The sequence below is a fragment of the Loa loa genome, assembly GCF_000183805.2.
Source record: "Loa loa unplaced genomic scaffold supercont3.203, whole genome shotgun sequence".
NCBI lineage: Eukaryota > Metazoa > Nematoda > Chromadorea > Rhabditida > Onchocercidae > Loa > Loa loa.
Genome location: NW_018108383.1, coordinates 88,972 through 100,338, shown reverse-complemented (window position 1 = coordinate 100,338; position 11,367 = coordinate 88,972). Strand labels below are relative to the sequence as shown.

Genomic DNA, 11,367 nt, shown 5'->3' with positions numbered 1-11,367 from the left:
TTTAATTATGGTCCAACTAACTGAACTTTCAAAAGAACTAACGACATTAAGCAAACCTAGCATATTGCAAATTTTTACTTTCCACTTCTTATTAGGAAGATAAAAATTGATTGTTTGTTAAAGATTTTGATTAGAAGTTTATAAAATTTATATTTGTCAAATTTTAGTAGTGCATCTGGTGAACGAAAGGAAGATTCTGATATGTCCAGTGATGATGGCTTATGCGATATCAAGCATCATCAACAACAACAACAACAACAGCAACAACAACAACAACAACGACAACGTCAACAGTGTTCACAGATGCTTCTGAATCCGTCAATGTCAATGTCATCAGCTGTTCAGGAAACGAGTAATCTTGCTACAACATACAATAATCAATTAGCAGTAGCAACTGCACCAGGATTTAATTTTGCTTATAATACAAACCAATCCATGCAATATATTCCGAGTGCTGATATGCTGTATATGACAAGTTATCAGTCATTGTGATCGTTCCTAAGCATCCAAACAATTTAACTTATCAATAATTTTCAATCAATCACATCTGAATCAAAATTATCTTAGACAATTTTGTGATAGATATTTCGGCTTGTTTAATCAAATTGTAAAAAATGATTTCGTTAATAATTTACCATGAAAATTATCATTTAATAAGAGGTTTTTCAACAGCATGTTTATAGTTAAATTTCATTCCAAATTATCAAATATTATAGATAGTTTAATTTATATCCTAAGTTGAGTAACATTATCGGATCGCAATATTGATTGGTTTTTGTTCAAACTAACTGATAATTGTCATTAATTGCAATTTGCGCATTTCTTGTAAATGCATTTTGAATTATTTAGTTTACATAAGCATGTAAGATATTGCAACAATTTTGGAGGATTTAAATAATTCATATTTTCAATGTGTTTTTAGAATTTTGCAAATTCTTTCTGTTGAAAACATGACAAAAAAAAGAAGAAGAAAAGATTGGGTAATAGCACTGGATGGGAATCCTGAAATATTCATGAATTAATCGAGAAGATATAATTTTCATCGAAATAATATTTCAAAATTTCATACATAGATCAATTAACAATGAACAAAATAAAATAATTCTTTGATTTTTTAGTTTGAGAAAAAAATACAAATAGGAACTGTTTCAAGTCTATAATATCATAAATCCAAACGTAAATTATCATATATAAAATTTAATTATTGAACCATTTGTGCAGATTTTCACAAAACTTAATCCTTGCAAAAATTTGGTGTTTCTTTTTCTTTGCATTGAATTTTACTAAATTTAATATAGCTGTTGAATTTCATTTTTTCTTTCAATATGTAAATGGTATGTCAACAAATATTAAAAAAATTACTGATTAATCGATCAATTGACCAATCAATCAATCATTCATTAATAAATTATTAGGAGAAGTAGCAAATCAATATGAAATGAAATATAAATTAGAAAAAAAATGAATAAAATTTATTTGACAAAATTTGACAAATTCCAACATTCAGTAAACTTGATGACAGTGATTCTAATTATAAAATTTCAAGAATTTCGAAATTTACTTCAACAATTTCACGCATGTAACGTTTGCTTCTTTTGTTTGTTCCTTGAAATGAAAAAATTTTGAATATTGAGCAAAAATCACAAAAATATGAATAAAAAATATATCAAAACTATTAAAAGATGAATGGAAATTGTCGAAGGCGCTGTATTGCAGAGATCTTGATGACATGCACATAATTGTACTTGATCGGAACTTTCGAATAAATACCTGAAAGAATGAATTGATCGATCGAACAAGAAAAAAACTCTAACAATATGATTATTTAATAATGAATATTCTTGAAAATTTTATCGAAAATATTTGGAAAAAGTAAACAATTTAAAATATTACTATTAAAAAAATTAATCGATAATGATAATTCGCGAATACTTGACCTATTAATTAATTAACCAATTAGTTAAACTATCAGCTAACATATATGAATTTTAATAATTATTAAAGAAATGGAATTATACAAATAGGAATAATTGAAATTCAAAAATGATGATAATAAATTATTTAACCTTTCAGTAGATATGAATAAATCACGTAGCCTAACAAGAGTGCATGCATTTGTTGCACCAAGTGCACTCAATGTTTGATTATAGTGTATTATATCGGACATACAACCACGTAAATAACCTTCACGTCGACGTCCTGAAATTAAATTTTATTGTTAAATTTAAAAAAGAAAAAAAACATATTATAGTTTAAGTTATACTTTAAGTTGTCGTAGTTTACAAATTTTTATTTTTACATAACTTATTGGGTTACGTTTATTACAATTTGATTTTAATCGAATCATTCAAGCATTTTTTTTTCAAGGATTGAAAAAAAAATTTGATAAGAATATTTAAAATTTTATCATTTTCTATGCTATATTGTAATTTCAAATAGGTCATTAATGGTCGAATTATCTTATTCGTGAACTAATTGTTAAACTTATTACTGATAACATATATCAGTGTAAATATTCTCGAATGCATTAGGTTAATTGAAAATTTATTGCAGCATATTAGCTTAATAAATAAGTAAATAAATAAATAAATAAAAAAATAAATGAATATAAATATATATACGTATGTATATATATATATCATTTGATTTGAATTGTTAAGTGTTCCAGTTACCATTAATATTGATCGGGTGAAATATTTTCATGACTTTTATCCGGAAAATTTATTTAAACAATCAATATATGGTAACTAACATTAAATCGATAATCCTAGCAATTCTAATAATCAATAAATATGTTGATAATTAATTGCTCCCGGTAATTCACATTATAAAAATTGTATTTAATCAATGATTTGTTGCCAAATATTTCTTTGATAATTTTAATTTTTTTTATCTTTTTAAAATGAACTTTTTTTTTGCTTCTTATACTTAAACATTCAAAAATTTGTCCATTTTGGAATATTTCGATTTTATTTAACCATCAGCTATGATTGAATGCTCCATTCCGATTTCTCTTCCGTTATTGGAAAATCTTTCTAACATAGTCTTTCCATTTTATTTAATCCTATTGGGAATTCCATATACACATATCCAAACTATGCTCAATTCATCATTTAAGGATGTTTTTTTTTTCTTTCTGAATTATCGAATTAATCATTGGTTTATGAAATTTTAAAGGTTTTCGTAAATTAATAGTTTAATTAACATCTAGTTAATAGATTGATTTTTTTTCTACATTTAAAGCACATTAATAAATTTGCAAGGATTGGTCGCTTTTTTTTTTGAAATTATTCTTGAAGTGATTGAATTTATTTTATTTTGTTTTTTCCTTTTACCTCCAAGACGATCGTTTATTTTCAATATCACACATAAGTCGGAACAATTTTTCCAATTCAGGAAGCGACCATCAAAACTGAAAATTATAAAATTAAAATTATAATCTTTTGAAAAAACAGGAAAACAAAATTTTATCAATGAAAAAAAAATTGTTCTCATCCCAATTTTACGATTACAAATATTTGACAACCATTTTGAAATTTATATCGTACGAAATAAATCATGTATATGATAACTGATTTCCCTTATCAGGAATTGAATTATTGCCCGGTGTAATTTCCAATATCACCCGGTTATTTTCCATTTCTTTGCTTTTTCTCTTTATTTTTGTATATTTTGATAAAATAATATAATAGTATTACGAGTAAAAAAAACAGTATTTGGAAAAAAAGATGGCAACAAGCAATGAAAAATAAAATTAAAATCAAATTTTAACTTATAGAATAATTTGCCTATTATAACTTTTGCAGTGAAATATACAACAGCAATACGAGTGCATTTTTTTAAAATGATACAATATTAAAAATTTTGTAATAATAAATTGAAATTGTAAAGTCAATATTCAAATTTTCAATTCGTTCACTTTTAAAATTCATACAAGAAGAGGATATTTTGCATATTTTCTATCAAATAAATGTTCTTCCTATAACATTTTTATCTTTATGGCATATTTCTATTTACCAAAAAAAAGACCAAAAACTATCCAACGGTTATAATCATTTAAACGTCAAATTGTTTAACAAGACAATGATTGTTAAATTTTTAAGCAAATATTAAAATTTTTAAATCGTTCAGTTTCATCAATGATTAGATTTGATTTTTGATCTGATCCAATATTTATTAATGGTTGGATTTGGTTTTTGATCAGGTACTGATTTTTGATCAGTCAAGTACTGATTTTGGATCAGTCAAATTAGAAGTTAAATCAAAAATTAAATCGAATCATTGATAAGATTGATTGGTTGAGTTAAACCATTTACATGACAAATTTTAGCAAGAAAATTAATAAAAGAGAAAGAAGTAAATAATTTCTATTGGTGAAATGATTCAAAAATATTTAATCTTTAAGTTTTAAAATTGAAAAGTTCCTTCTTTATCATTTTTAAAATTTTAAACATTTTATGTTTAATTTTTAATTGTAAACTTTTTTTTGCAAATTTTTGAAACCCAACATATTTGTAAAAAAAGTTTTGGCCTAGTCAAATAATAATGGTAAATTTTAGCAAGTTTCATATTTCTTGCAGTTTTTTCCGGTGCAGTTCTAACTGGTTAAAGTTGTATGTGTGTGAATGCGACAAATTAGGCCTTTTTTTTTTTTGGTATTAGCTTGGCATCCCTACTATATCTGCAAGACTATTGCATAAATGGAAAATAGAAGCTGTTGTAATACAATTTGAAATAACTTAATAATGAAAATATCGATATTATGTCTAAAAGAGTCATTGGTCGAGAACGCTCGAGAATGAGGCCGCTATAACGAATTGTCCAAATTGATGGAGGAATTTTTTAAATTGAATTGAATCGAAATTGAATCAAATGTTGTAATGTGAAAATGTGCTCAGAAATTCACACGACAAATATTATTTCTTTCCTTTTTGGCATTAATATTTTCTAAAAAAAAGGAAAAGGAAAAAAAAGCTTCAAAGTATTTATATATAATTTATTGGATAATAAAATTTTTAGTATTCGAAGGAAAATGTGATCCATTACTATTAAAATTTAACTTATCAAATAATAAATGATAAATGATTCCTTTGAACAAATTTTAAATAAATCAAAAAGCTAGTTATTGTTTCAAAATTCAAATGAATAGCTTATTCCATTCAGCATATTAATATTTCTACATAAACTATTTCTTTATGTAAGCCAAAAAAACAGTAAACAAATTCAATTTTTACAAATTGGTTGTTCCTTTTTTTTGCATTTTATCAGAGTAATTAAAGTTGAAAAAAAAAATTTTTTTGATTTATGTTTAAACTCGGTTTGATTGTTGTAGTCTTTCTATTCTAATTTCGATTTGATCAGAGATCAAGTCCAACCATTGATAAGGTTGATTAATTGAGTCAAATTATTTACAAATAAATTTTAACGAAAGTGTCTAAAATTTTTCAATATTTTCATATGGAATAATATGAATTTTATCGAATTCTTTATAGTAATATTATTAGTTATCATTAAATTTATCAGATTTAAAATTTTTTTCCAGAAAAAATTGTACTTTTTCCAAAATAATATACTTAAAAAATGAAGTCTGAAATTTTGCAAAGAAAAAAATTACAAATTTTTTTGTTTTTGCAAACATTCATCATAGCTTTTCTTTGCTGTCAACTATTTATCTTTCAAATGATCTTTTTTTGCCCATTTTATTGTTATGATGAGAAAAAAAAAAGAAAAAAACTCAATTATTCTTTTTATCGATAAACGTTTGAATTTTAACAAAGTAAACAAATTTGCATGTCAAAATTTTGCGATTTAAAAAAAAAATGTTATGCAAATTTAGTTTGCATCTTAAAATTTACGAAATTTTTAAAATTGAAACTTTTCCATTTTCTCTTTTTTCATGTATTTTCAATAAATTTGCACTGATGCATGCAATTTGTAAGTCATCTTTTCAAGTCTATTTAAAGGAAAGAAAAACAATAAATTGAGAAATTTTTGAGGGAAAAATTTTGATTAAAATCTTCTTTTTTGTCCTTTTCCATTAATAACTCAAAGATTACATTTCGATTTCTTTCATTTCAATGCAAAAGTAAAAGTCGAAAAAAGACAATTTGCAAAATCAAAATTTAATTTAATTCTTTTGCACGATTTAAAGTCTATTAATGTTGAAAATTTGATGCTAAAATAGATTTTGTTTTGAGAATGCATCGCTTACTTTGCTAATTAATTGTAACATTTCTTGAATTAATTAGTAAATCAGTGCTTAATTTTGATGGCAATCTGTTAAGGTGAATTATTGTAATTGGGATGCAATGTTTATCAATGAGCAATTTTAAATTACTAGAATTGGATGAAGCCAAGCTAAGATTGAAGACTTTCCTAGACAAATGTCATCTTTGTCCTAAAAATCATAATATTAGAGAACCTTGTCATGATTATGATAAGTTATTGTTAATTATTTATTTACTCTTTTATTTAATTAACAGCACAAAAATTATCGATATCCACTTTTTTCTTTGACTTCTCTTTTCCTCTTCAAATTTTAACAAATAACTTTGTTGTATTGTTTAAATTAGGCTGATTATAACGTATAATAAGGAATTAGCACATCTCTTAACAAGCCATAGCAAGCCTCTATCCAGAAAATGAAACAATGAAAGAGCCTTATTTGGAGATAAATTATAAATTTAGGACAAACCACCGTCTTATTTGAAATATTATAAACTTTTTAAGAAGGCATGGCTATTATAATATGTTTAGCATCTGAGCATGTAAACAAAATGAGCAGACTGGTCTTGTGGACCGAAAAAATTTTAAATAGAATCTATTAAAGTAACTGAGATATTACTAAATATTACTGATATAGCCTAATTTTTTATTAGGCTCGCTGTCCCTTCCCTGTTCCTGATACAATTTACTTTTTATTAGGCCCATTTCCTGGCTGCATAATAAATTATTGTTATTTGGCATTGGCCTAGATCCTAGTGACTTTTGCTACTACGTTTCAAGGCTTACGTAATTAAATATTGGAGAACGTAAATTAAAAAAATGATTAAAGGAAAACAAAAAAGGAAATTATGTAAATTTCCTTTGATAAGTTGGCAAAAATCCAAGAAAGAACTTTTTCATTTTTTGAATTTTAATTTTTAAAAAATTTCAACTAACAGAAAAAGCAATATAATTTTGGAATTCCAATATTGATAGATATTTTTTAAAATGATCTTGCACCACTTTTATCAATTCAATGGATGTAAAATTTATACAAACTGATTGAAATTAAAAGATCAGTTTATCCATTTACTTTACAAAATGCCTTTGTTGTAATTTAAGAAAAAAAAATTATAAGACTTTGATTTTTTTCTCATTTTCATTTAATCAAATTTGATTTCGATTTTGTTTGATCTTTGATTTACAATTATGAAATTTTGAAAGATTAGAAAAATTTTTTCACATTCATACTTATTGCGTTTATTTATTTTCGAAATGAAATAAATGGGAAGTAATTAAATGATTCAAAGTGGAGTTTTTGCATTTGACAAAGCATGAAAGTATATCATGGCGTAATTATACTGCTGGTATTTTTAGTTTAATTGTAGATTTAACAATGATAAGTAATTTTATTCGATGAAACTCAGTGATAGAGTGATTTTTTTTCATCGAAAGTAATCAAAAGAAAAGAAGATAAGCAAATTTCATTGAGCTGTCTGATAATTAGCCTTAGATTAGATTACTTCACTGCAGAACTGAAATGTATAATAATAATTAACAACTGATAACTGATTAAATACTGCGTAGTAATTTTGGTAGTTGCATCTGAATTCTGATATGAAATGAATATTGTAGCAATTTAATGCCTGATATCAGAAATCAAAACAATATTTGAAATAGCTATCAAATGAATTATGATAAGGAAATTGATAAATATTAGCTTGTCTTAAAACACTTAACAATAAATTTATTTGGTAATAGGTTGCATCTTGAATAGCATTTAATTTATCTCTGATTGGATTAAATCAAAATCTCTAATATCTAAAATTAATATTCCAGAATGATAAATGGTCAGTTCAGCTTGACCACTATATCCACTACAAAATATTAGAGTTTATTTAGAGTCTTAAATAATGTATGGAACTTTAGGAGGTTTCGCTTACTATGCTTTTGAAAGATAATCTTTGCATAAAATAAAATAACAAAAGCTTCTCACACCATCTATCTTCTTATTAGACAGTTTAATCAAATTGTTAAAATAAAGAAAAAGGAAATCCAAAATGGAAAGAATTAAAATTTTAATTTCAAAAAAAATTCGTTTTTCAATTTTTAGTTTCAAAAAAAAACATCTCACTTAAAATTTTTATCCCAAAACAAAAAGAAAAGTTTAAAAATGAGTAAAAGAAGATAATAAACAAAAACAGCACTCAAAAAAAAGTGTTCACAACAAATTATTTGTGAATAAATTTCAATTTATTCTGAATGACATCTGAAGCAATTTCACCTGTCAGGTGTTTATACTTTGCTAATTATTAGTCACGAGTGTTAAAAGCTTTCAATTACTTGTTAAAAAATAATATTTTTTGAAAAGATATGCATGCAAAGATAGAATAAATATTTATCCGATCAATTAAAAATGATCAAATATGAGGAAGATAAAATAGAGTTATTCATTCTATTCTCTTAAGAATTTTAAAATTTTCGACAAGTGAAAGTATTTCGTAATTGGTCCAAAACAATACGAAAATTGGAATTTAAAAATTTAAATATGTTGTTGAGAGAAATTTGATTTCTGTTATAAATTAAGCAAATTAATTTGATAAATAACAGAACTTTCTGTTGAGCTTTTATTGAACACTTAAAACACATACAGTTTTATTTGTTGTTGAATTATTAAAAGCTGTCGTTCAGGCAATTTTGAAATGCTGAAGGAAAGGTTTGTGCCAAAAATAAAGATATTCAAAAAAGGAAGTTTTTTTGAAGACAAAGACTTAATATCAAATAATTTCATAGTTTTAAAAATCAAATTAAAAATTGTAAATTGGAATTAAATTTTCAAATCAAATTAAAAAAAAGATCTGAAAAAAGATTATTTTTGCACTGTTAAAAAAGGAATTATATATATGTTTCCAGTTTTGGATGTAATCAATTATTTCAATTTTCCAAAAAAAAAAATGACATGCCTGGACTGGTCACATTTTGGTGTGAAAGACATTGGTCGTCGATATAAATGTGATATGTACATATATTGATGCTCCAGATATGGGCTCATACAGCTGTAGCATAATATTCGTGATGCTGCAATATGATTTGTATCAAAAAAAAGTTTGTCAACTTGTCACTTTGATATTTTGGATTGGAAAGAAGATAAATTCAAAAGTATTTACCAATTTTTAAATATAAATAAATAATTAATTACTTGTTATATTTGGTGAAATATATTCAATTTTTTTTCTCGTTTATTGGTTTAGTTTGCATTCAAATCATCAAATTTAAATTATTATCCAAAAATGGTTGTAATTGAGTTGTTTTTTTTTTTGCATAAATTAATCAATCATGCAAATATTTAATTTCAGTTGTGATTCGCAAATTTAAAAGAATGTCGTATTCAGCTTTTTGAAAGTGATAAATTTCTTTTAAATTTCATGAAATTTTTTTCAATTGAACGTGAATATCAGCATGGATTCATATATTTCTTTTCATGAAGCTATAATGGAATATAAAACAAAAAAATATGCTCGAATTAATTGGAGTATGATTTTTTTAACGATCATACGTTTAATTAAAGTAATTTCAAAAGTAATTATCAAATAATAGTGTTTAATAATTAATTAAAATTTACAACGAATTGATGTATGCACATTGTAGTGGGCGAAAAACAAAAGTTTGGTTAGGATGATAATTTGCATAATTGAATTAAATTCACACCAATATGCTTATTATGAATTATAATTTTAGGAAATGCCGAAAAGTTTTCATCCTTTTTTAGATAGCAAAATAAGTTGCAGCAATAGTTAAAATGAAATTCGGTCATTTGTCATTTGTCATTTTCCAGCTTTTATTATTTATAATGCTCTTTCTTTTCTTTCCTTTTTTGTGATCATTAATCTTTCATAGGATAAAATTGATTTTTTTTTAAGAAAAATGGAAAAGTTTTTTCGAAATTTACAACAATGTTTGACGCATATATTTACTTCAACAGTTAGATTAAATGAACAATTCATTTAGTTGGAATGAATTGAAGTTGTTAATTACATTAATTGCTAATTACTTTCAAAATGCATGTTCCAAAACATGGAAGTAAATGCAATTTATAAAAAAAAATAAATTTTTTTTAAAAAAATTTTTTGAATTTTTAAAAAAATCATAAAAATTAAATTTCATGCAAATTGATTTCCGCAATATCCGAAAAGTATTGTTAGGGCAGGAATATTTTACCATCTTTCTTTAAATTAATCAAAAAAGTACAAAATATAGGTTAAAGTCATAAAACGATATGGAATATCATTTCTTCCATTGTTTTATCTCTCTAATAGTAAATAAGATATTAGTAATTAACTACTTCATTATTCTTTTATTTCATCCACATAATTTAGTGAAATTGAATTTGAAATTATATTAAATGCTATTAATAGACATAGTTGTCGTAGTATTTTCACAAACTCAAAATTGAATTACTCGATAAATATCAATTAACATATTTAGAAAATAATCATTTGATGGATTGAAATGTTTGGAAATGAAATATAATGAAGTTTGTGAGAAAATTTTCAATCGTTTCGAACAAATTTTACATAATTTTTCTTTTTAATTTATTATTGCAATTTTAAACCATCCTCATCTTTTCAACTTTCACCTTTCACATTTGACCTGTTGCTTATTGGTCATTCCTTATACCTTCGCGATCTTTTAATGAATGTATTTTTCACTCAAAACAAAAATTCTTCTAAGATTATCAATTGCGCCTTTAGATAAATTTGCAAAATAAGTCAAACAGCAAAAATTTCATCCAAATTTTGCATTCAAATTCATAAAATATTATAAACATTTGCAATTTAAAAAAGAATGTAAAAGACAAATGGAAAAGTCCTAATGATTCCAAAATTGTAGTAAGAAAGAAAGTTGCTTTAATCGAATTTCCTCATTTTTAAATCTTCAATATTCATAATTATTTTTTATTAGCATTATAATCAGTTTTTGAATATGAAAGGGATCTAACTTATTGTTGATAGTGGTGGTCACTATTATTATTTATTATTATCATTATTATCATTATTATTATTTCATTACTGCTATTATTATTATTGCTATTATTATTATTATTATTATTATTATTATTATTATTATTATTATTATTATTATTATTATTATTATTATCTATTG

At 24.2% G+C, this 11,367-nt stretch overlaps 2 protein-coding genes across 2 annotated transcripts; one reads left to right on the top strand and one right to left on the bottom strand.

Annotated features, from left to right (window-relative positions):
* Positions 1 to 201: 201 nt before the first annotated feature.
* On the top strand, positions 202 to 492 carry LOAG_08603 (hypothetical protein; the record flags this gene model as incomplete). Its single annotated transcript, XM_003144133.2, has 1 exon — positions 202 to 492. One exon carries the CDS (start codon positions 202 to 204, stop codon positions 490 to 492), a length of 291 nt encoding a protein of 96 aa, XP_003144181.2.
* A 1,148-nt stretch (positions 493 to 1,640) lies between these two features.
* On the bottom strand, positions 1,641 to 3,640 carry LOAG_08602 (hypothetical protein; the record flags this gene model as incomplete). Its single annotated transcript, XM_020447736.1, has 4 exons — positions 1,641 to 1,770; positions 2,067 to 2,199; positions 3,336 to 3,412; positions 3,573 to 3,640. The coding sequence occupies 4 exons, from the start codon at positions 3,638 to 3,640 to the stop codon at positions 1,641 to 1,643; spliced, it is 408 nt and encodes a 135-aa protein (XP_020302066.1).
* Positions 3,641 to 11,367: the final 7,727 nt, after the last annotated feature.